This window comes from Aulonocara stuartgranti (assembly GCF_965226115.1).
Source record: "Aulonocara stuartgranti genome assembly, chromosome: 20".
Classification (NCBI taxonomy): Eukaryota; Metazoa; Chordata; class Actinopteri; order Cichliformes; family Cichlidae; genus Aulonocara; species Aulonocara stuartgranti.
In genome coordinates this window covers 13,868,380-13,895,039 of record NC_138956.1, presented here as the reverse complement: position 1 = coordinate 13,895,039, position 26,660 = coordinate 13,868,380, and the positions used below count along the sequence as shown (strand labels likewise).

Here is a 26,660-nt window from a genome sequence, read left to right as displayed (position 1 = left end):
AACTGGATCACTAACTGATTATTCAGTTACTTTCTGTTCCAGCAGTTGATGATGTGCAGTTAAAAATCTCATTTAATTACCTCAAACCATTTTTTTTTTGTCCAACAGCTTGAGCTAACATTTAATACTTGAACCATTGTTTATTCTCTTAATCTTAATAATGTTACAGTTACTATTTAAATCATTTGCTTTACTATTCGCTGACATTTCCTCATTTCAACCATTGTTTTAGGGACAGATTTAACCATACTTTAACTATTAGCCATTTTTACAACTTTCCCTTAACCTTTAGAAAAGTCTAAGAAAAGCCTCTGGACTTCTTTAAATTCTTCAAGAAGCTTTTCTTTCCAAGCTCCTTAGACTGACCTGGATGACTGAGAACCTTCACAGACAACCTTTAGAAAACTATTCAAATTCCCCATCATTTTATTTTCAGTTGCTAAATATTACTATACTGTTACAACAGGTCTTTCAGTTTCGACAGTTGGGCCATTACATTCACCAACTTCATTCCTTTAGCCATACTTTCAACCGCCCATCTTTTCCTTTTAGCTGTTTAAATCATGTATATCATTAGATTATTTGTCCATTACTGGCAGCTAATAGTTAGAAAAGCTAACTTTACAAGTACTCATTTTGACACTCACAGCCCAGTTGTCTTCTCTCTTCAGGTGGCTATCCTCCTTTATGTTGCTGACCTAATTGTCCGTTTGATGTGGAGACGGAGTCTGGACCCTGACAACTTCTCCATCCCGTACCTGACTGCCCTGGGAGACCTGCTCGGCACTGGTTTCCTGGCTCTCTGTTTCCGCTGCGTGTCAGTGGTTCAAAGCCTGGGTCTATAAACTGATTTTTTTTTCCATTAAGAACTGAACTCTTAGCCTGCCACCATCGTATTGAACCCGATTTTTGTTACATTAACAAAAATGCTTTTGATTGGACAATAAAGCATTTTTGGATCTTTCCCACTGCGCCTGAGAAATCCGTATTTGTCACAATTCAAACCTTTACACTGATGGGAGGTACAGCACTGGTGACATCCACCCATTTACATCCATTCATCTGGATAGGTTATTCTGCTTGGACACATCCACTTTAAGCCTAGCAACCAATCAATCTTTTTTTTTTTTTTGCCTAGCCAAAATGATGTCCTTCATTTTGAATTAATGTTGACTATGATTCCTCTGTTTCTTGGTCCTTATGTGGTTACCCTGCGTGGAATATGTAGCAACTTATCATAGTGGCATGACAGCAAGGTTTTGTTTTGTCTTTTTAAATCTAAGGGATAGAACAGACTTAAAGCAGCCCGTCTTTGGGTGCACTGCACTATGCATTGATTTTGGAGGATGGAGAAGATGATATATGTCACCGTATAAATGACATATGTCATACACTAACTCAGCAGTCCCCAACCCCCGGGCCACCGACTGGAATCGTTCGGTACGGGCCACGTGAGTTGAGGCTCAGGTGTGAAATGTATCGTTAACTCAGTGTCCCTGGGTCTTTTCCCATGTTTTAATTGTGAGACTTATTTTCAAAGAAATATTTATGCGTTACCATAGCGACCAGAGAGCATTAAGGGGCAGAGAAGAGGATGTTACTCTCAATGTTGTTGGCCCATTTCAGAAGGATGCTGCTAATAAAGTTACACAATTACACAGTGAATTCGCGTTTATTATTATACTTACAAAATGCCACGGTTTTTGTCTTGGTCATATTATTTTATTTTGTTGTATTTATCCGCGACACCTTAAAGGCCGATCCGTGAAAACCTTGTCTGACACTAAACGGGTCCGTGGCACCAAAAAGGTTGAGGACTGCTGCACTAACTGGAATATAAAATAATGGGGAATGTTCTCATGATAATCTTCTTATCTCTATCATAATCCACAGAATGTACTTTATAAGGATTCTAACAATCAAAATAGACACCAGTCTTTGTGCAGATTTATAATGTTGAGATACTGAGACAGATGGACGGACAGAAATAATAACTGTTAAATGTTTGACATCTGTAAATCTTTTTTTTTCTCTTGTCCACGATGCACAGCGCTCTCCTGAATATCTAATGTTCAGATTATGTAGAGCTTCTTGTTGGACATTCACTAGATAAATGTACAGTATCATTAGCGTGCACATTAGGTCAATAAGCTAATGATTACGAGAAAGGAGATTGTTGTTCAGATTTCACATCATACTAGAAATTGTTAAAAATGTGTTTCTAAACACTGAAGTGTGAAAATGTGTGTGCACCTCTCACCTTGTGCGTCACGATCTCAATGTTCAGAAAGCGTTCTGCAATATTTTGATAGTTGTGAACTTTGTGCTGCCACTTGATGATTTTAAAAAAAACCAGACAGCTGCCTCTGGAATTCTCTCACTACTTGATATTACATCCCTTTAATGGAGGGTCAACAAAGCCTTACTATTCATAGTGATTTTTTTCAGAACCAGAAGACCTCATCATTACAGCAGTGAGTGCATACTTATTTTGTCTGTTATGGAAAGTCTTTGCACATATTGGACTTTAAGGTTTTAGCTCAGCTCTTGACCAAATCCAAAACTTACCTTTAACCCCAGTTCTTGGTCATAGTCTGTCTTGATATCCTTGATTTTCTTTGTCTTGTCTTAAAACCCCAAAATAGCAGAGTTCAGAAATATCCCACTCTTGTGGACACGTTTAATCCACGCTGGTATAATTTGCATCTGGTGTCACATTCTGCCTGTGTTCACTGTGCCCTTTTTTAATTCACGTAACAGTTAAATTCATGTTTAAGCTGCTTTATATTCAGACTTTGCACATTCAAATGTTCAATAAAACATAAAAGATAGAATCGGTAAAAGTTCATGACAGCATTTGGGTGACTAAATCAGACTGGCCCAAACTATGTCCTTGTCTTTCTGTTTGAGTTTACATGATGTTTCAAAATAACACTGAAACACGAATGTGTGTGTACATGCACTCATTAAACACAAGGAGAGTTTCTCATTTTTCACGTGCATGCACTTTTCGAGTAAACCTCAGACATAAATGTGTTTCTGTCAACAACCTGTCTTCTCAGTGAACATTTATGTGAGGTACTGCAGTGTTAATAGGTCTTTGCTAAAAGCTTTTATTGTAACACTGTTAAGCACTAGGTGCATAAGAACAATAGACGTGTACTACTTGAATTCCAGGTTAGTCATCTGAGATTAGTGTATTAACTGTGATACTGTGAGATTTTAGACCACAGCTAAGATTGTGTTGTACCAGCACACAAGTGAGTCGTAACCAGTGTGGGTGAAGGGGCTGGATGATATAATTTAAAATTTGTCATTCGCATAACGATTAAGGTTAATATGACAGTTTTAGGAAATTAGTTCTTTAGACTATTATGTTTGTTTGACTGTGGATTGTCTGCTGTTTGAATTTTTGACAGTGATCCAAATTAGACGCACATTTAATTTAAAACTGTTAAAAGGAAAAGTTTAGTGTTTTAATAAATTATTATTTTCAACTGCCATTTCTAAAAATGTAAAAGAGTAAAATATTTGGATAAGAAGGCCAATAAATGGATGTTGCTGGTAAAGCCAGAGTTGTTGTAGTAGTCCCCCCGCTTCATTCATGTTCACATGGACGACATATAAAATGATGTTCTTGTAGTCTACCGTAGGTGGCGTGATGTCTGCCAGGTTATAACAAATTAGAGGGTATTTGCATTGGGCCTCACTTGAGGGTCACCCTGTAACTACAAAATGCTCTGATCCAAAGTGGAGTCTCGCATACCTGCAGACCACTACACCAAATGGTTTAAAGAGAACAATCACAGATAAAAACATGGGAACATTACTTGAGCATTTAATTTGGTAATTGTATAAACATGGACCCAAGTTCTAGTGATGGCGATAACTTGTTCACAGTGCTGCCTTTTATCCCAGTTAAATGCTTAAACTGTAAAATGGAAAAAAATAACTATTTATCTATGTCAAAGGCAATCACCGTAATATGAATTTTAAATAGTGAAACACTCTGTACCTTAAAACTAGCATAACTTTATGCTTGTATAGCTCCCTATTGAGCTATACTTATATGTATAGCTCAATAGAGCTATATGTGTAAGGTATAGAATAAGTTTAACTGGCTTAGGTAAGCTAGCACCTGCTACAGCTAAACCTTTAAAGTGAAGCAATGGTAGCAGTTTAGCTAATTGTTAAAGATAGCTAAATACTTGTTTGCTTTAAACTTTAGAGTGATAACTATTTATCTTAGCACTAACATAACCTAAGGACCTAGTCACACAGTCTGCAACCATCTGGCAACAACCAAACATGTATTCTCTGATCAGTTGTGAATTGCTGTGAGAAGTCACTGTGAGGTTGCTTGCTCAGCTCATTTCATACGGGCCTAGAGACCAGGGCAGCGTGCATTCGACTGGCAACTGGTTTCTCTGTATTGTGTGCAGTCACTAGCATGAAAATGATTGCAGAAAGATATATGGTACTGCACCAAAAACCTCCTTGAAATTGCTTTAGTCACGAGCAGATTGCTGCGGTCTTCAGCAAATTGTCCAGAAGATGCTGACTTTTAAAAACTATTCGACAGGTGGTAGTGAAACTGGGAAGACAGGGTTGTCCACTAGTCTCTAGGCTTGTGTGAGTGAGGCCTAAAAATCTACAAGTTATAAACAATGAAAACGAACATTAACTGCTAATATAATATACCTGCTAGCTATTAGCTCAACTTAGCTCACTGCTAAATGGCTTTTAATTGAGAGTGGTCATTCTTTGCATCTAGCTTTTTGCAAGAAAGCAAACCTGTATTTTATTCATTTCTTTTTTAGTGTATCATCCAGCCCTACTGGACAGTATGGAGTGCAACTGGAACAAAAACATCTGACTGCAAACTTGCACTGTGTTTTATTAGTAGTCTGAAGTTGCCTTGAAAGCAAAAATGTCAACCATGTTGTAACTAAAATCTCGTCTACAAGCATCTCAATGTTAAAAAAACCAAAACAATCTGTATTTAAATGTTGCAACAGTTCTTTGTCTTTTCCTTTACCTTTGTCAGAGCTTGTACTGTACTTCAGTGTTGACACTGCCACGTTATGACGTTAGGGCCTTTTTAAAGCGCCTTTATTTTCTAATCTTGCTGTGTTCAGTTCTTCAAGCTTCCATACCTACACTGTGCTGTCTTATGTGTCTGGAGATTAAAGCAAAATTGTTGGTGAGTGTTAATGTGACTTTGTGGCTATGAACAGTTCTATTTTAATAAAAAACTAACAGACTAATTTCCGATTGTCTGTGGCATTATCATACAAATAAGAAAAAAAAAAAGTCCTGCTACTCCAGCATGTGTATGGTTTTTAAAGTTTGGGGCAGTTTTACTATTCCTACTGCTGAAAGTGTAAAGAATGCACGAACAGTGATTTTTGCACGAGTTGCAAAAAAACCACACAAAATATAGTTTCTGCACAGCTGTGTTCAAATGGCGTTCAACTATAGGACAACTGTCATAATAATAAAGCAGACACACACAGCGCTGTCATTGTGGGTTTATATTTTTTTTTAAAACTTCAAGGTAACCAGTCATTCACTATCACATCAGCAAGTGCACTTCAGTTATCAGATTCACAGCTTGGTGTCACAATTGCATGAGAGATTCTTTCAGATTGTGCTCTGTTTGCCGTTTCACAATGACTCACCATGACAAAGATCTGACTCAAAGAACATTTCTACAGAAAATGGTTTTCTTTGGCTAGCTGTGTCCCACACAGCAGCGTCAGGGCATCTGAGATGAAAACTTAGCAGATTCTAAATTAAAAGGTGAAACATACATTTTGTGCAGTAGATCATAAAACAGAAGAAAAAAATAAAGTGTGTAATCAGGTTTTGCCAAGTTGCAGCTTCTTACAAATTACGACTTAAATTACAAACTGCTATGCAGGAAAGCATTGGAAAGGAACACCCTGTAATCCATGGCTGGAATAGAAAAATAAAATATGGCACAAAATTAAGGCTTGAATAAAGACAACTTTTAACACGTACTAATATTGCACTTTTCAAAGCGTAATTACAGGAAAATAATAAAGGTTGGCACGTGTCTGACTAAATTAAACATACTTTATAAAAGAAACAGAAGGATGTGCAGATAAGAATAAACAGCCAAAGCTTCAGTGTACACTGAGCAAACTGTGGGTGTGTTTTTTATGGAAACGTTCGCATCTGTTGTTTTGAGATCATGTCTCAAATATCTACAAAGACTAAGTAATCCCAGCTCTTAATCTTGATAAACTGTAGCACTGAGATATTCAGATTATTGTAAGGAATCAAAGCACTGTTTGGTTTGATTTCAGTTTATTCGTCTAAGAGAGATCCAAATCTCTTATCTTGTGCCCAATTATTGTTGGTTAAAGGCACCTTGAAATGCCTTTGGGAGTTATTTTTAAAGCATAATCTAATCTTCCTATAATTTAAGTGGACGCTGGGATATAAAAAGATATGTATGGGTATACAAACTGTCTCTCACTTATAGTGCTTGCAAGGAAATATCTGAGGTAATATGAATTTTAAACAAGTTATTTTTATCTTTGGCAAATATTTCAAGTCCATCTTAAATGCATATTTTGTCTTCAAAGAGTTAATGAAGGTCAAACAGTGTATTGATCATATTTACTGAACGAGGCCTGTTCGGTGACCGTAGTTGGATTAAACCTTGGTGTGCTTGCCTACAGCCCAACAAGGGGAGCTCTGACCAGGGCTAGTCCTGGGCTGGACGCAGCCCTGACCACAGCTATGTGGTTGTTTGTTCAGCCTACCTGCTCAGAGCTAAATACAGGCACATGATAGATGAGGGACGGCAACACACTTTTACTGGAATGAGGGAGCGTCTACGACTGGAAATCACTCTGGGATCTGTGGGAGCCGGTGTGAACGAGAGCTGCGAGATTTGTGCAGTTTTAAAGCAGGAGGCTGATGTGGTACGCTCTGACGGTTTCCTGGTATAGCATCGGTTAATGTGCAAAAGCTGACATGGCAAAAAGATATTGACTCTGAAAGGGAAAAGCTTTTTGTTCTTTAAGAAAAGAAAATCATTTCCTCTGGGAAAAAAAAATGAGCCCGACATCCTTGCTCTCCAAAACAATAAATACTGACATAAATAAAAGCCTTCCTAAGAGACGGCAACACTGTGCTCAGTTTCACAGTCAGCACATTTACCTGTGAGAAGAGAACCTGCTCTTCTCAAGTTTCATTTCTGGCTCACTACCTCTCAGAAGATGCAAAAACAAAGAAAAGAAATCTGTAGCGAGAGCTGCAGAAAAATGCTGATGAGGCACATTTCACCAGCTCTACAACACTCAAACTAAAGTCAAAGCAAGGCTTGCTAATTTTGATGAAGCAAAACTTTGGCAAGAAATTGCAACAAACACAAAAAGGATCTGTTTGTAAAGAGATGATGTGTCACCTGCAGTCTGCTGTGCTAAAGACAAACTCCATCCTCACTCAGTAGATCACAGCACACACACCATCTGTCTTCTTAGGCAGTTTTTAGTTTCACTTACTGAAACCAGAAAATCCAGTCACTCTCCACAGCCGTTAACTGTTTTCCTTGGAGAGTCCCAGTGTCAAGTCTCTGCTTGTGGTGGACCACTCCGAGGCAGGGAGCGACACAAAAGTGCCTGAAAGGACAAGTGATGCTCATCAAGTCCTGAGATACTCTGGTGTGGAGTAGTTGAAGAGCATGAAGTCCATGCGATACAGATTGAACAGTTTTTTCTGAAAGAAAGGACTGATGTGCTTAAAGTAACGCCCCGCCATGTGGCCGTCTGTCCTGGTCGTCTTGCCGGACGTTGGAAATTGAAGCATCCCCTCCACTCCGGCCAATCTGAGCACGGCCTGAGCATCGGGCTCCAGAGTCTCGTATTTCCCCACCACGTCGTAGTGGATCAGGCAGGGGTGGCAGAGGGAGTGCACCCGCTCCCAGTGCTCGTTGAAAGGTTCCTCCCGTTGCGTCCGAGGGTCCACAAGATACTGGACAAACTCAGGGAAAGTCACATCATCTCCTTTCTCGAGGGCTTCCGGCTTGGCGTTGGGCCTGTGCCGGCGGATGATTTTAGTTCCGTAGCGTTTGTGGAAGGCAGTGTTGTACCTGCGCGTGAATTTGTTTCTGTAGGCTGACACCAGCCGCTCAAAGGGCTCCCGCACAAAGATGAACTTGAGGTAGCTGCGAAGGCGCTGGTTGATCTCCGCGACCGAGAACTCCGAAAGCGTGCGGAGGTTACCTGCGACGTGGGCCTCATTAGCGGGGATGGCGAGGGGGTCGGTGTAGCGGCCGTCGCTGGTGAGGACCATGAGGACACGCTTCCAGTTAGTGCAGGCTACCTGCAAGTCAGAAAAGGAAACACCTGTGAAATAAAAACATGCACCTGTCTCCCTCTATCATCATCCAATCCGCTCACATTCTCTCAAACCTCTTTCATTTCATCTGTACGTGCTTACCAACCTTGGGTACATAGCAGTAAATAAGGCCATGCATGTCGTCAACAATGAGGTGTTTGAGATCCTCGGGCGAGAGCACGCGGCGCTTCCTCGTGTGGCTCAGACATGCCTGCTCCAGCAGCTCCCTGCGGCCTTGGAGGGACTTGTGAGCTGCCAACAGCTCCAGCTGCTTGTGATGAGGACGATGCAGAGAGAGAAAAAGAGGCACAAACAACTTTCAACAAAAGCCTTTTAAAAACTGCTGAAGGCCAGCTGTCAGTACAGAGTTTAACTCCTTCAAGGATTTTTGAATGTTTGAATGTTAATAAGCAGCTTGATACAAATTTAAAGTGATTTAACTAAATGCAGCATCTCGTCAGAGACTGGAAGCCTGAGCCTAAGTGTTCATTTTGCATTATGTTTAATACTACAGTGTGTTAAGTACTGAGCTTTAGATGTTGCAGTTGGTACAGTCTGTACAGTGAAAGTGAAACTTGCTACCTACTAGTTGTAGCCCTCAAGTCACACTATGTGTGTGCGATTGTGTGTGTGGTGGGACAATATGTGCCATTGTTCTCACCTGGTCTCCATTATAAAGTGTCTGCAGCGGACTTGTCCTGCTTTTCCCTGGTCTGGTGACAGCCTTCAAACCAGCTTCTGCTTTTAAACAACAAACATGTTTTACTAAAATGGACACTGAAACCTCTGAGACGTGAAGTGGACAAAACTGATCATCTCGCTGATCACATACTCCAGAGTGTCTCTGCTCCCAGGTCTGAAAAGTGACAGTAATTCAGTGGTGCCTTAAACCTGCACTAAATAATATTCAGCATTGGGGAAACTCATTTGGGTGCAAAACAAAGAATGACTGTGTAGAAGTGTATGTGGAAACAACCTGTGAAAGCTCTCGTTTGGGTGATCTGAGTAAAGTATTTCCTGACTGAATTTTAATGGAGGACGTTCATTTCTGCCTCTGCAGAGTCACAAAGGAGGACAAAGCAGTGAGCGCTTCAAAGCATTAACGGCTATGAGTACTGAAAAGTGCATTAATGTTGCTTAACACTCCCCAAGGCTGTGGTCTCCCCTAGCTCCACCACGCAACAAAAATTGTCCAAATAAGCAATGAAGCCTAGAAAAAATGCCAAAGCCTTTGATTATAAACTCCAAACTCACCATACACCGCTCTGATAAATGCACTGGAACAAACCCAATCCATGAAGGTCCTGCCCCATAAACCACAGGACCCGCTCTGCACCACAGGACACCTCCAGAGGTCCTGCATTCATTCTGATGGATCAGAGTTGTTCTGCAGCAAGTCTGCTGCATGGTGTGTCATATATCCACAACCACTGATTTAAGTGTAACCACTTCACTGTTATTTTTTCAAAATTCAGTCTGCATGTAGGTGACTAATGAGAAACAGCATCTCATATATTTGCACAAGTTTAAATTTCGCTGTAAAGATGTCCAAATGGAGTTACGGACAGAGCCAACTTTCCACCCATCTGCTGGTCCCGTTCAGTCATGATGTGATCTCCCACCATTCATTTATACTGTAGATTCTATAAAACTCCAACACCTACATTATTAACACATCTCTTTTAGCCTCTCTTTGCTTTAAGAAGACCTTTACCTGCTCACAAACACACACAACAGTTAGCTGTGGACGCGAATGGTGTTAGGCTGACCTGGACGATCTGCGAGAGTCTAGATACTTGTGCCCTTCCTCCTTCTTCAGCCTCTGTAAACACATCTGTCTTCTTCTTCCATTCCTCTATGCCACCCTCCACCCCCCCTCCCTGCAAACACAGTGTTAGTGTTTAGGTCTGCAGCTAATGGCACTAAAGTGAGAACAGAAATTTGTTTTGCACATATGGCTAAATGATGCAGAGGGCTGCTTTATATCAGGCACAACGCCAGAGTAAGACAGAGGTAAGTAAATGTGGGAAGTGTGCTTTATGCAGTTTAGCATTTTGGGGGGAGGGGTGTCTCCATACCATCATATGGAAAGAATATTAACCAGCAAGGTGAATGGCTAGGCTGTAAGTATGGAATCCAGATGGAGACGGAGGCCATTTCCCTCCTACTGTGTCTCTTCTTTTCTACTGAACTACATCAAACAAATAAAATTGAACCCCTGCTGTTCTGAAATGTTTAAAAACCCATCAGCTGTGCATTCTGGTCTGACAAAAACACTGTCACATGTTCCAGATTGACACGAAGCTGTAAATCATAACTGCTTCCTTCCATTTTGAGGAAGAAGCAAACACAAAAAGGAGAACAAATGGTGACAGAGCAAATGTGTAATGTGCACTCACACAACAAGAAGACGGCGTATCTCAGCTCAAGGCAGGCAGAGGCTGTGGAGACACAACCTCTGCCTGGGCCACAGCCTCTCTGCGTGAGCTCACATGAACCATCAAAATCCTCCACTTCCTCTGGGTAATCTGTGCCACATCATCAGCAACACGCACAGATAGACATCAAGTCTTCCTGGACTCACTGGATACATAACGAAAATCCACACCAGGCCAAAAGAAAGAACATGTCATTTCTGATATGATTTTGTCTAAACCAGTAAAGATGTTTTTTGTCAGCACTCAGGCTAAAAGTCACACTAACTGCAAAGTGGCATCCTGTAGATGTGAAACACTAAGGCTTTAAAATAAGACAGCAACTTCGAGAGATTTATAATTAAAATACATAAGGCATGTGAGCCCTCAGTCTACAGCACAGGTCCACGATTATTAAGGAGATAAGCCTTCAGCAAACCCAGGACACTTCCTCAGGAAGCTGGAAAGTAGGTCAAGAGACACTTGTGGAGGGTTTGTTAATAGTTTACTGTCTGTTTTGAGCATAAACGCTACATGGACATGAAATGTTTGGGTTTTCTATCCATGCCAAAGTCACGAGGAAAGCTCAGGAAATGGCAAATATAGGCCACAATCCAATGTCAACAACTGGATCATCAGCTCCACTCAATACATGACACAAGTGTCTGAGGAGATGCACTCAGTGAGACTGAAAGCAGGGAAAGGGGAAACTAGCATGGCCATAAATGGCAGTAGTATGCAATAGGCACTCTCAAGCCTACACTCTGTTGCTGACACAGACACAGTCACTGTCTGATGATGAAATTTATGTCACACAAGCCCAAGTGGACTCGTGGATGTGGAAACTAAAAACCCACTTCACACTGTGCTGAAGTGAGACAACAGCAAATAACTCAGTTAAATAATGTTAATATGTGTTTTATTATTTTAATAAAACACACATGACCTTTTATATCACCTTTTTTAGATCACCTTTTTATAATAATTTTGTATTTATTTAAAAATGCTAGGCAATCAACATTCAGTGGACTCTGACGCTGCCTTACACACACCTGAATGATTACTGGTCTCAGAGCAAGGAGCATAGCTATTATAGTTTAACACTAGTATTAGATCACTGCTCACATATCTACTCAGAAAAACACACTTAGCAGATATCCACAGTCAAGGTATCACTATCATGGCAGAACTGGAAATGTCAGATATTTGAATATCAAATTATAAAACTTTTAGCTGGACTACAGGCTGTGAGTCAGTCAGTCAGTGTGTAATGTTTAAAGAGCTACTCGATGGATAATCGTGACATGTTGTATAAATCATTGTGGATCCCAGAAATCTATTCACCAGCCTGTCAAACACAGGACTCGGGCTGTTATTTATTTCCTCTTTGTGCCAAGGACGCATTTGTTTCTTTATTCTTTTTCTATTATTAAGACAGACTCTTAATATTCACTGACTGCCAAATTGATGTGAACAGATAAACCCCGGTCACTGCTATCTGTGCAGCCAAAAAATATCATTTCCCTCAATACATTAGTTTGTTTTTGTGGTTTGCAGCTGATAAGCACAGTTGCAATATCTAAGTCAAGTTTGTAGTCAACATGACACACACTTTACTTGCATAACTTCTAAATATGGGTGTATACGGTCCGCTCTAAATTGTTCAATCACGAATTCCTCTATCAGGCCAACTTTTTTGATATTTTATAATACATCACATGACCACGAATACATCTGTGGTTACTATGCTCTGATCATTGTGAAGCTTAGTTTCTTTTTTTCTTTTTTTATGTGTATGTGTGTGTAGAGTGTTCTATCACACTCCACCAGAAAACCACCACTTCCTCTCATATCAGGAAGTGACAACATACCCATAGCTGAAGAGGAGCAGAAGAGGCCCCAGTCTCATTACATGCAAAAAGCCCTTGTGGGACTTGGAATAATGGCAGTTTTGTCCCCACTCTACAAAGGCAAATCACAACCCTGCTTTACTGGCAAAGAAGCTGCTTCCTCTTTTGGAAACCTCTTCACCTCTATGATCATAATGCATACAAGGCACAGAAAATTATGCTGCATCACTTGTACTGCATGGGTGTATAATTCAGCTTAATTGCACTTCAAAAGAAGGCCTATCTTTATTAGTTTCCATGAGCTGTAAGAAAGAGGAAATGTAATGTATTTTATGTGAAGTAAATAAAAGTCTGGCTCACCAGCAGCTGACAAAGGCAGGAAAGACTACAGCATTATCAAGACTAACGTGTCACCAGGCAGAGTCCGATTCACGGTGTCACAACATTCATGTGCTACAGACTGCAGATGTTGGTGATTACACAAACTAGATCTGGTAGTTTTACACTAAGTGACACTAGCGAGCTGGCAGCCGCTTTCCATTTTACTCTTATTCTTCTTACTTTTACTTGCACACCTCTTACAAACATTCAGCAGATGCACTGACTAACCAGTTCCTGTAAGTCATCACATCCTTTTTCACCTGAAAAACCTGAAAAATCTGATGTCAGACTTGAGGTTCGCTTGAAATTTATCTTCTCTGAAACAACATGTAGCATGTAATGAACTGATCTATCTGAGACATCACTGCAGCTAACAGTCTGTCGATGCATCTGCCTTTATTGTTTCTACACCTCTGCCCATCTGCGTTTCAGCACGGTTCATTCAAAAGTCTTTTTTACGTTCCAGTAATTTCAGTGAAACCTCACATCGTTCGACATCCAACTCCAGCAACTGTCAGCTCGGCTTTGTCAGTATTCTTACACAAGAAGAAGCTGAACACGTCTGATTCATAATTACAGAGTAGCACAGTTGTGTAAAACATGTCAGATAAAGTCAGGCATACTTCAGTACAGCTCCAGTTTGAACTAATTTTCTGTCTCCTGATGCAACTGTTGAGAAAATGTTCAGACGCTAAGATGACATTGTGTTTTTTATGAACTCGAACAGTTCATAAAAAACATAATTTAAGGTTTGGGTACACGCACTGCTGCCACAAACAGAATCCAATCCTGTGTGAACCTCTGCAATGTGACCAGTGCACTCCGGTCTCTTACACAGGTCTAAATGTTACAAACACATCAGCGCTAAAAAGCTAAAAACATGGCACCAATGCAGTTTAAGCTGACTATAAATAACTTCATCTTTATGTACTTAAGACACTAGCCTTATTAACCATATTAACACCTTTTACATTACAATACTAACACAGCACAAACTGCCAACAGGTGTAGCACATGGTGTGATGTGCTCTCTAATGAGCTGTTGGCTCTGTTGGAGACCTTAAAGACATCACTTGTTGCGTCACAGCAGCTGCACTGTTATCAGTGTCAGTGGCTAGTGATAAGTGGCGGTGTGCACACATGCAAATGAAGAGTGTACTTAGTTTATTTGATTAAGCTACATGTATGAATAGATATGCAAAGATTGTGTCTGTATATGTGTTTAATGACAAAGGTTTACAGTGGTTGTCTACAATATGTTTAGGTGAAAAACAATCCCCACAGTCTGTGCATGGGTGAGATGACAGAGTGGGCCCTGATGATGCTGTTTAGAGCTTTGATGTGGAATCCATCACTGTCACAAGACCCAGAGAGGATTTGGCATCAATGATGGCTGTCAAAACAGCCTTCAAAACTCTGTCAGTCATGGCTGACAGTTTGCTTTTTCGCATTCGGTGAATTCAGTTTCCTGTGTGTGGTGGCAGCTATAACAGTCCACTCCAGACTTAAAACGTAAATCAGAACAGCTCATATTGTTCAGATGCCACGGGCACATCACTGTTGAGCAGACAGTTTGCTATTGTTTCCCATAGCTAGGGAACACAGACACAGAGGCTTTACCACCCTACAGCAGGCAAAGTTGCATACAGCTGTCCAGCAAATGAAGTGGAATAAAACCGGCGAGGGTGAACACAGAGCAAACAGCACCGTGAGCGGAGAAAATATTCATGTTCAGAAATGATGATTCTAGCAAATCCCATGACAAAAAATCAAAACCCTATATTAACTATGGCAGGACGACTGACTTGGCCACACAAAATGATGCTTTGCATCTTTTAATTGGACCAAACTGTAAATTTTATGCTGATGAAAGAAAATGGTTTCCTGTGTCAAACTGAAAGAGCACAAAACCTTTTAAATTAGCGCAGCGACAGAAGCAGTTCAAAGCACTTTTAAAGGTGACACATGTGCTCCTGGTTTGACAACACACATGTTTAGATGCTCAAAGGACACTCGCATAGTGATACTGAGGCAGCTCAGCTGGGTCAGAGCAGCCACATGAAAGAAGAACGAGTGGCAAAAGATTCAATTCTATTCTTGTACAAACAGTGATGTGTTTGATCAAAAAGACCGGGTGGAAACAGGTTACGTCAGGGAAATTTCAACAGTGTCACAAATCTTTTTGTTTGACTTTTGGGGGAGAGCTAACAGTAAAATGTAAGTGGGAATGGTAATGTTGCTTCTGGAACCAATCAAACCAATTTACTGTTCACACTTTAAAGTGGAATGATGAATATAGACTTCCTCTGCCTAACAGATCTTGGTGAGATTGCTCACTGAGTGATATTCCAGACCGTGTATGTTAGCACAAGTAATTCAAATTCAATTCTGGATTCAACAGGGAGTCAATGAAGAGAAGAAATATGAGATATATGATCTCTTTCTACTCCCTGTCTGTACTCTCACTGCTCCATTCTGGATCAACTGAAGGCTTTTTCAGAAACTTTTAGACCAACCTGATAACAATAGCAAAGTAATGAATGTAGGAACAAGCATCACTCTGAGAGAGGATGTTTCTAAAAGTGACCCCAAGGTTCCTAACAGTTTTACTAGAGGCCAACCCAATGCAATCTAGAGTAAGTATCTTAAATATTGCTTATTTTCTTTAAAAATTATATCATATTAAATTTTGTGTCCCTTCACATTAATCACCTGGTTGTCCAAGCATCCCCCTGCAGTGGCTGCATGGACACTGTATGTTGTCAATCTAAACTGCCTGACCATAGTTCACTGCTGATCAAGAATTAGACACACAATATATTCATTGATGTCAAAGGGTCAGTCATAACATCAACACTAAGCCTCTTGTAATATACATCACAATCTCATTTCAGTCAAATTCCTAACTAAGTGAGCATTTAATGGCGTAACACATGACATGACTTGGGCAAATGAGTTCATAAGACCACTCTGGACAGGACTTTGTGTTACTTTCTTAAACTCCCAACCGAGGGTGTTGTTTTAGGAAGTCAGACAATAGAACCACAACAATTATATGCACCATGCTTCCTGTCGCTGCTGGGACTACTGTACTGTACTTTCTTGAGTCATGTGGTTGGAACAGAGTTGGAAATAAGTCTTTGGGTTTACAAACACAAGACAGAGCACTGGAGGAGCAGTCGGCAGCAGCAAATGTGCTAATGTTTGGGCTGCTGCATACTGGTTCATCAGGAGTGTGAGCGAGACAAAAGACAAAATGACAACTGAGAATGTGAACGAAAACTCTAGCCATAGTGTTATCGAACATTACACCCCAGGGGATCAAAAGGAACCTGATGAGGACTTTGAGTGTTTAGATAATGTACAAGTCACACAACTGACCCATGCATGAGTGTCACCGCCCACTTCAATGAGACTATACTGCCTTTCATGAGCCCTCAGTAGATTCTAGAGATGGACCGATCCGATATTACGTATCGGTATCGGTCCGATACTGACCTAAATTACTGGATCGGATATCGGAGAAAAATAAAAAATGTAATCCGATCCATTAAATATCACGAAAGCACCTCACAAAACTTGCAACACGCCGTAACTCGCCTCAGAACGTCGGAGCAGTATGCATCACGCGATAGAGCAGCTGTGGCATGCGGGACCTGTCGGTGGTCTGGATAGCATTTGGAGCTTCGCTAGCAACCCGGCATTTCATCTCCGACAAAGTTATCCCGAGAGAAGTAAAGCAAGTGTGTAAGTCCATCTCTGAATGTTTGTAAAGCATTCCCACGTTAAGCTTAACGAGCGACTACCTCTCGCTCTCCGGCTGCTACTTCAATCGTGAAACTGCTAATGATCAGCTGATCGGCTTTTCTGTCGTGAGTCTCTCTTGTTTGTTTTTGGTCCACTTTGCGCCAGAAAGAGCAAACCAGCGGCTGAACAACAGCAGCACGTTTAAGCTTGATAAGCTGTTGTTACAATTTATTTAATATTACTTTCTACACCAGGATCTTTTTCTACGTAGCTGACGGCTGGTAACTGTGCAGGGGCGGATCTAGCAAAGTTTAGCCAGGGGGGCCGATAGGGCATTAACTGGGAAAAGGGGGCACAAAGACATACTTTTCTTTCTTATTCTCATTTAAAATGTCTAGCTTTTAATAAATAATTATCTGACACCCAAAGTTTTAATTTGATGTAAAATGAATAGAAGTCAATTACTGTATATAGTGACTATTAAGTCTAATATATATACCCTAGTAAGCTATAGTACATTTTCCTTTGGGAAGGTACCATCTGTGCAGTCTGCAATTTTGTTGAAGAAAGATGTTGAATCTATTTAATATTTCTTGAAAAATAATTGATTTCTGTGCATTTTTTTTTCACACTGCATCAAATTAAGGTTGATTACGTCGATTAAGCATCATGAGGTGGAGCGTGAGGGGTGGTTCCCTATTTTTTATTTATTTATTTTTGTTGTTGCTGGGAGTTGGAACCCTATTAGTTAGGTTGCTTAATATTTACGCTAAGTACTCTTTAAAATACCAGAATAGGGAGGATGGTGTAGGTCTAAGTTTATTAGATTGATCAGTATTGCTGAACTATGAAATATTTTTTTTGTATACAGGTATAACAGAATAGCTTTAGTGTAGTTGTTGTTTTAAACTTGAGTATGAACTTGCAGACTTGCAAAATGCAGCAAGATATTTTAAAAAACAGTTTTGTTGATTAAAAAACACTATATCGGATTCATATCGGTATCGGCAGATATCCAAATTTATGATATCGGTATCGGTATCGGACATAAAAAAGTGGTATCGTGCCATCTCTAGTAGATTCTCCCATGGAGAATTCAGCAAATATGTCACTTTGGTTTATGTTCACCTTATGGAAATTGTCCTGAGGATACTGCAGAAAATTATCAATGTTTTTTAATTTGTGGGATTATTTCCCAACAATTTAAAACAGTTTGACAGCAGTTCACAGGCAGTTTTTGTAATAATTTAAGTTTTTGCCAGAATTTAGATTTTAGTTCATTATACGTACCCATGGTATTTATTTACATTTTCTTGTCCAGTGTTATAGTACATTTATCATGTTCAGCTTCTGATAGAAAATATTTAAACCAAGATTCACCTTATATTTTCCTAATCCCACTTAGGAGTCAAAAATGAAGCTTCAGGTTTGTCAGATGTAGTGATTTTAGTGATTCAATCTTCATCATGATACAAATGTATAGTACTGACTGAAATGACAAAAAAAAAAAGATGACTTTTATCCATATCGCTCAGACCTGACAATAATCTTGTATGCAGCTGTAGAGATCAAGTATTATTTTTGTACTGGGATGGCAAAGTGTTACAGAATTCAAAAGGCTGTTAATGTGACGAAAACACCACAGTGAAGTAACACCAACCACACACAACTGTCCACACTGTTTGACACTGATTACCCAATCCTTCACCAACAGTCACACTATTATTGGAAGTGATTTCCACTGCAGCTAAGACCTGGTTACTCCCACAAGGAAGTCTGTCACTTGTAAGTCTTGGTTTTATTAGGGCACCATCCAGATCCAGCTTTGGTTTGATATGATAACCTTGGCTTAAGGTAACAAATGTATCTGCCTTTTGCTGTGATAAATGAATCAGTCTTTTGTGTGTAAGGCAGCATCAGACTCGACTTAAAAATTAATTTCCTAATTTAATAAAACTAGAAAAGCAAATAAATCCGACAGCATCAATTTCTGGAACTTGAATTTATTAATAAGATAATAAATGACAAAAGGACAACAACAAATATATTACAAATAGTCTTTTCGCAACTCTGTTAGACTGGCTGCCTTTTACTTTCATTTTCTTTTTTCATCTTGTTTTTTTTCTTTGTTCTGAGTACACCTCATTTCACCTCTCCTCTCACACATGCCACATGTGGAGGGGACCTCACAGAGACAGATGTAGTGAAACAATGTTAGTTAAGTTGGTGGCAACAGGTTATGTAAGCAAACTAAAAACCTGCAAACAAACAACATAAGAATAGTGAGACCATCAAGATCAAGCATCATTATCAGAACTCATTTGATCTCAGTTTTTGGTTAAATTAAACACTTCAGCAAACAGAACCTGGTGATCAAGTCAGGGAGAAATTCCTCCAAAATGAAACTTTGCTGTTAGCTTCCTACAGGCTAAGACAACTCCCCAGCTAATTTAGGCACGCCGCTGCTGATGGGTGCTGCTGTGCTCCATCCGATCATCTTGTCACTAGCCGATGGGGCTGGGCCATATCATACCGTTCACGGTAATACCGGTGAATAATGTTGGGCAACAATAAGAAAATTAAATATTGCGATAGAATATGGGTAAAACATGCATGCGCAGTACCTTTGTTTTCATACGCACATGGTGGAAAAAGCATGGCGGCGACAGAGAATGAGAAGAGCGAAAGTGGATCGTTGAATGAAACGGATGAACCAGAATTGGTTTGTAAAAATGCTGCAACTTCAGTGGTGTGGAACTGGTTTAGCTTTCGTCCGTCAGATACACGACAAAGCACTATTTTTGGTAGACCATGCTAGCGGGCCGTCGTTATTACCGTGTTTTTTGGAAAATACGGCACACTTAAAATCAATCCTTTGATTTTTCTGAAAATCGACAGTGCCCCTTATAATCCGATTTTATGTGGTACACGGTGCTCGAAATCTGTCAAATGTTTTAGTACGACTTTGCTAAGCTACGAAGCCGCACCGCTTGATGGATTGTTGGAGCATTACGGCTATCATAGGCAGGAGCCTCGCGGAGTGATACGTACTGTGCTTCAACATAATATTACCGTATTGTGTGTGTATAACCTCTTTTTAAGTTTTGTGGATATTAAACATGGTTATGCTGAGGATATGTCGGCCAGTTTCCACTGGAAATGCCTTTTGGTTAAACTGTCTGCAAGGAATTTACATTTGCACTGTTACATTTTTATATAACTTTAATGCACATAAAAAACAGCTGCTTGTTTAAGTGAAAATACATTGATGGGTTTTTTTTGTACTAATAAAGTTGTGGATTGTAAAGTATTTTGTCTAGTGTCAATTATATCGTCAGTTATATCGTCATCGCAAATTTTCAAATGTATATCGTGATAAATATTTTTGGTGATATCGCCCTGCTCTACTAGCCGATCACATTGTTGTCACTGATATCACAATCAGATGGGGACATCCAGATGTCAAATACAAGAAAGAATATCTAAGACTAAGTATCTCGTCAAAATGTGTGTTAAATGCTCCTGGTGTGTAAATGCATTTCCTGTGGCTATGGTCCAGAATTTTGTTTAGAACCAGCTGAAAACAAGTTGAAAGTCTATAATCATATACCATTATCGTTATCATATACCATTACAACTAAAAACTATAATCTATATAATAATCAATGGCATATTGTCTCACGTTAAAACGCATGCCTGCAAGTGTTTTCAGAGCTGTGCTGTTATCAGCTGCTCCAAAAACGAAGGGAAAACGCAAAAATAGTGAGGCTAAATACAGAAGCTCCTTGTTGGTTGTGTGGTTTGTTTCCTGACTGACATCCCACTTTTGCTCTATTATTGGTGATTTATTGATTTATTTCTGCAAAAGAATTCATTCCAAGGTATCACACAGCAGCTACCATTTCAGAATGTTACATGTCAAACAGCCAGACAAACTGCATCTTTTCAAGAACTTTCAAACATCAAACAAATAAAACCTGGACAAAGAAAAGCACCTGCATTGTATTTTACACAGCTGTAGCAAATACCCCAAATACTTTAATAAAAGTGACCCCAAGGTTCCTCACAGCCGCTCCTGCGCTGACACAGGAGCGGCGAGTCCGGCGACCAGGCTGTTTCGTCTTTGCCGAAAGCACAGCATTGCAAATAAGAGCAGAACTTAAAGAATCAATCTCACCAGGCTAGTGACGATCCGATACTGATGATGACTTGGTGTCTATAAAATCGATATTTGGATCGATCCGCCTACCACTAGTGTAAAATGTATTAACACATCTAAATAGGTTTTTTGACTGGAGAAGAAGAGCATTATAGACAAGTTACAAATGAACCTTTGATTAATTATGGAATTAGTAATGTTAAAACGAAGAAGCTTTAAAAAATAAATAAATAAAACATAGCGCATACTGTAAAAGGCTGAACCGCTCACTACCTGCATTTTAAAATTGACGTCATAGCTGGCTACAATTGATTACAGTTCAGCGTTTAACACAATAGTGCCCTGCAGACTGTTCACAAAGCTGAGGAATCTGGGACTTAACAGCCGTCTGTGTGCATGGGTGTTGGACTTCCTCACTGGCAGAACTCAGGTGGTGAGGGTGGGCAGGTGCTTCTCCAACAGCATCACCATCAACACAGGAGCACCTCAGGGATGTGTCCTCTCGCCACTGCTCTACTCCCTCTACACTTCAGACTGTGTGGCCACCCACGGCTCCAACACCATTGTGAAGTTTGCTGACGACACAGTGGTGTTGGGTGCCATCTCCAACAACGATGAGGCGGCCTACATGGATGAAGTGAAGAATCTGGCATCATGGTGCCAGGACAACCACCTCCAGCTGAACGTCAGCAAGACCAAGGAGCTGGTGGTGGACTTCAGAAGGGGTCAGCACAGAGACTACAAGCCCATCATCATCAATGGAGCTCCAGTGGAGAGGGTGCAGTCCTTCAAGTATCTTGGTGTCCACATCTCCTCAGACCTGACATGGGCACATTCAGGTCCAGACCAAAAAGGCTAGGCAGCGCCTGTACCACCTACGACAACTGAGGAAGTTCAGGGTCTCTCCAAAGATCCTCAGGATTTTCTATACAGGCGCTGTGGAGAGCATCCTCACACAGAACATGACATCATGGTTCGGGAACAGCTGTGTGAAGGACCAAAAAGCTCTCCAGAGAGTGATCCGTACAGCAGAACGCTGCTGCAGGATTGCTCTCCCCCCTCTTCAGGACACCTACACCAGGAGATGCCGGACTAGAGCAGCGCAGATACTGAAGGACCCGTCCCATCCTGGCAACAAACTGTTCCAACTTCTGCAATCTGGTAGAAGGTTCCGCATCTTCCGGGCAAGGACAGAGAGACTCAAGAGGAGCTTCTATCCCCAAGCCATCCGTGCCCTAAACACACACACCCGCCCGCTCACATCATCTATAATTGACTGAGACAGGACTCTCTTCCAGACACTAAACCAAGGCACAATGTACATTTCAATTCCTTTAACTTTAAATATGTTTATATTGTCTATCCTGTAAAATAGTCAGATGTCTATTCATATTAATGTACAGAATTCACCTGCTTGCTGCTACTACTGCACATTCACCCAGTGTATATACTATATGTATGTATATATATATATATATATATATATATATAATGTTCTTCCTCTACACCCCCCCCCCCCCCAATTTTTGCACATGTCGAGGAGCGTGTCAGGCTACATTTCACTGTGTGTTATACTTGTATAACTATGCATGTGACAAATAAAGAACCTTGAACTTGAACTTGAACAAAATAATAAATAAATTCAAAGAAATTATTGTAAAAACAGAAGAGTTAAAGTTTATCATTTTGTCCACATCTCCCGGCATCCAGCGTTCACACTGCTCAACCTCAGTTTTCAGCTCTTTACATCCTCAGCTCTGCTCTTCAAACCTGAAACCATCCGATTCTACTGCTCTATTCTCAATTTCACTCTTTATTTGCTCGGATTAGTTCTCCACACTCAGAACTCTATTGCTCCCAAACAGCCAAGTGGCTGGCCAGTGTATCTGCCACTGCTCAATATCCTATCTGCGACTCACACACTGGTAGCCCCTACTTTAATGATAACAGATGGCTAATGTGGCTAACAGGTAATTGCTAATAAACTGCTAATGTTAACGTGTGGCCAGGTTAAGCTTGCTTAACCTGCTAAAATGGAAGCTTTACCTCTCTAAATTCCCCCTGCAGTACATGAACGTTAATTACTTCAGCTGTTAATGAAAAAAGAAGCCATGTGCAAGTCTGCCTGCAGTGGTTGCAATTTAATATCGTAATTGAATATTCATTTTAGTATCAAATTACTATTAATACATGAGTACTGATTCTTTTAAACCCTAGTACTGGGTGTATGTTACTTTGTGCTTCAGTACAGATAAACTCAGTTAGCTTTCTGTTAGCTGTTTACAATTGTTTGTGTTTCTTCTGCTGTCTTACCTCAATTATCCAACATTTTCACACAGTTGAACTCCCAATAAATCTGTTCTTCGATACATATTATTAAGTCACAAAACAGAACAACTTTGAAACATGGCAAATTAACTACGGGGCAAAGCTGCTAACATATTTAAGCTGTTTCCCAACCCGCTGCTACACATCTGAAGTCCAGATTTTTGTAACCGTGACGTTGTCAAAAAAACTCTACATTCACAAGTAGAGAAACTTAAAAAGAAGAAGTACAATGATAACCTAACGCAGACTAAACACCTACACAACTGAGAAGGACAGTAAGGCACAGGTAAACTTATTCAAGGTAACAAGGTGGGGGGGGGACTAAGGAAAGAAGGGTTGGCTGAGGTCAGCTTAACTCGACGCGACTCAACTTTTAAGCATTCTCCATGAGCTGGTAGTACCTGGTAACAGGCACTTTGTTAGTAGTGCTCAACTGGGGATCCAAGTGATCTGAGCAGATATGAAAATGTGGCATCAACAGAATGCGTGCCACTGATTAGCTAGTCTCAATCAATGATTAAAGTCAGTGATGATGAGGGCATGTCCTTCACAAAAATCAAAGTCTGACAAAACGCCACCAATGAGCAGCAGGTACCTTCACCTCGACGTCCTCCATTGTTTTGGCATTCGTGTCACATACAAATGACATCACTGGTATTTTGACCATGTTGCTATAACAACAACACACACACACATTAGGTGGTATACACACACACACATTAGGTGGTACTTGATAGTAATGGAAAATGTTGAGTTGAGCTGCTTTATGTCAAGCCGAGAAGGTACCAGTGGAAAATCCCTATAGGGAACTAACCTTCATTTTTAACAGGCATACGCTGTACACTGAAAGGGAGACCAAGCACATACTGAAACAAAAAAACAACTATACACAGACAAGGAACTGAAATGGAAACCAGCACAAAGATAAAACTATTAACTGATCTGTCAGAAATCACGGGGATGATCCAGGACACCATGACACACGACTTTATGGTCAGTGTAACTGTACCAAAGCCACAATGGAAATCCCATTAACTGTCTGCAACATTTGTGTTAATCATCACGTTTTCAGGTCTTAAATCCATTTTTTTCTCTACTTAAGCATCTGCAGGAAAAACAGTTCTTTAAGGTTACTCATCACAAAATCCTTCGTGACACCAGGGCTTATGGAACGAGTTCTGGATCGAACCACAGATCTGAACTATGGAAAAATGCAATACCTTATGAATATCTAAAGGGAGTAGGCTGAAAAGTATCTAAAGATGCTAAAGATTGTGCCCTGTTTCATTTCAGAAAAAGGTAAATTAAACAACGCTTGGATCTCGGTTTTTAAATTCACGCTCAGTAGATGTTCTGCTGACATCCAGTTAATTAGTCTTCTTTATTGTGGCTGCAACCTGCTTTTCATGTGGTTTTCATTTGCTACTAGCGGGTTCTAATGCAGCCAAGCCTCAATGGGTCAACCAGTAAGGGTATATAATCTGTAGATGGAAGGGGGAGGTCAATGAAAGTGCTTTAGTGTGCTGCTTGTGGAGTTGGCAACATGTGGTCTGTGTGTCTGCTACTGAAAGCCATAAAATGTGATTTCAAGCTTTTTTGTTTTTTGTTTCAGGTGTGTGTTTTTTGATATTCAGGGGGTGCATGTGATTATTTCTTTTGCCATTTCCTTAATACGTGCAGTGTTACCCTGGATACTGTTCAACAAAAACAAAAAACAAAAAATCCCCACACCGACTGATGGAAAATCCTCTTGCACAAAAATATCGCTTACAGCTGATTTGTCTGGTTTCTGTGCTCTGCTGCTTTTTCTCTCCTTGACAAACCAATTTAAATATTTGTTCTTCCTCTTCTCTAAGCGCATGTGCTGCTTCACTTCAGTATGCATGGCAAGGCACAAATCCATCATCTGGACATCTCTTTCACCCCCCTACTCCTCACCCTGGATGTCTGCAGTCCTTTTTCTCTGTGCTGCCCAGCAAACAAAGGCAGAGGAGAGTAGAGGTAAAAGGAGGAGAGTAGAGTCACGGTGGAGGAATATGTGTGTGTATGTATGTATGTATAATTGTGTGTGCGTGTGTGTGTGTGTGTGTGTGTGGGGGGGGGGGGGGTTCTCTCTCCAAAGGCAGAGGGCTTTCAAACCCTTACACCTTTTCCATGTGAGCTTATTCACGCTTCATTATGCCACCGTTAAAACTTCACAGTTTTGCAAAATTGACTGCAAAGGATGCAGACTCTAGCAAGACCACAAGACCAAAAAGCACGAAGAGCTTTATAACTTGTATTTTCCTCGCTATTAATTAGTCATTCACTTGCCCTAAACCCTAAATCCAGTGTGTGTGCCTAATTATCTGTAGTTTCTTTCACTCGTTACACCAGCGTATATTTTCCACGACAGCGAATGAGAAGAAGAGCTAGCTTAGCTAACGTCAATAAAGTGCGGACCCTCTGCTTTCTCCTTCCTTGTGATAACCACAAAATATATCGAACACAGTTTTATTTGCCGTATCTAAATACATTTAAAAAAAATGTTCGTTAAATAGTACCCCACTCACTGTTTCCCCAGTGAGTGGAATATATATGTGTGGGCTTACCTGGTTTAGTGATGCTCTGAAAGTACAGCACGAGAACGAACAGCGAGCCGAGGCACGTCGCCAGAAACAGGCGTCCTCCCCGAGGCATCTTCATCCTGAAGCCCGGCTCTGCTGACGGAGCCTCCGACCCCCCCTCTTCGCTGCCTCTACGCAGTTCATGCGAGACCGCCCGATGGCAGATACGAGACACTTGAAAGCGATATGGACCTATTCATTAATTACGGGAAGCAAACGCCCAACCAGAGAGAAACAACAGCGCAGTAATAAAACCCGTTAATTGTAACGTCAAGGATATAAATCCACTTCGCTCTGGTCGCTACTTAAAAAAAAAACAACAAGAACAACAATATTAATTATAATGGCACTTTAGATAACATTGGAAATAATGTCATGTTGATATTACAGTCCCCCCAAAAGTTATTAACAGTCCTGTTTCTTCTTAGCTCTATTTGCTACCCCCGCCTGTGGTGTGTAGAGTTTGTCGAAGCTACACAAACTTCTCCTCCGCCAAACTGGAGACCGGGCACCCTTGCCATGACGTCACACCCCCCTTCTCCTCATGCGTACTCTCCCACATCAATGCTGCATTCAGGGACAACAGGACAATTTGGCCATGATGAGGTTTTTTGAGTTAATGTAATGTAGTTATACTTGTCGCAGTATTGTGTATTGTATGAAAATGAAGAAGTGTCATCCCACTGTTGTAAAAAAAAAAAAAGGCAGGCAGAAAAAAGTACATTCGCATTAAACTTTATATACTTTTTTAATTAGCAGAATGTTTCTATTCGGCTTACGACCAGCATTTGAAGGCAACATC

General features: G+C 40.5%; 3 protein-coding genes across 7 annotated transcripts in view; 1 reads left to right on the top strand and 2 right to left on the bottom strand.

Annotated features, from left to right (window-relative positions):
• LOC309697329 (solute carrier family 41 member 1-like) overlaps positions 1-5,267 on the top strand; it is a 41,771-nt gene extending 36,504 nt beyond the window's left edge. The window contains exon 11 of one of the 2 annotated variants that reach the window (XM_082519172.1): positions 672-5,267. In XM_082519172.1, the coding sequence (XP_082375298.1) occupies positions 672-845 (174 nt within the window). In that variant the 3' untranslated portion in view covers positions 846-5,267. The remainder of the gene's footprint in view (positions 1-671) is intronic. The other variant, XM_082519171.1, reaches the window with a different exon arrangement.
• The window catches only part of LOC309697331 (uncharacterized protein), a 521,790-nt gene that overhangs the window by 472,238 nt on the left and 22,892 nt on the right, over positions 1-26,660 (bottom strand). The gene's annotated exons all lie outside the window — the stretch shown is intronic.
• LOC309697336 (carbohydrate sulfotransferase 11-like) lies at positions 5,520-26,401 on the bottom strand. 4 transcript variants are annotated; one of them, XM_082519187.1, is made up of 4 exons: positions 25,844-26,401; positions 9,035-9,114; positions 8,480-8,644; positions 5,520-8,358 (listed from the first exon to the last, which is right to left on the bottom strand). In XM_082519187.1, exons 1-4 carry the CDS (start codon positions 25,935-25,937, stop codon positions 7,678-7,680), a joined length of 1,020 nt encoding a protein of 339 aa, XP_082375313.1. In that variant the 5' UTR covers positions 25,938-26,401; the 3' UTR covers positions 5,520-7,677. The 4 variants fall into 4 exon arrangements, with proteins under 4 accessions (XP_082375313.1, XP_082375315.1, XP_082375316.1 ...); XM_082519189.1 differs by having other exon boundaries at positions 8,480-8,641; XM_082519190.1 differs by having other exon boundaries at positions 8,480-8,641; positions 9,035-9,111; positions 25,844-26,400.

Coding starts and splice junctions, on each gene's coding strand:
- LOC309697336 (XM_082519187.1), bottom strand. CDS start 25,937: ATGAAGATGCCTCGGGGAGGACGCCTGTTTCTGGCGACGTGCCTCGGC. Junction 9,115..25,843: donor TCAGAGCATCACTAAACCAG/GTAAGCCCACAC, acceptor GTTGTTTAAAAG/CAGAAGCTGGTTTGAAGGCT. Junction 8,645..9,034: donor CACTTTATAATGGAGACCAG/GTGAGAACAATG, acceptor CCTCATCACAAG/CAGCTGGAGCTGTTGGCAGC.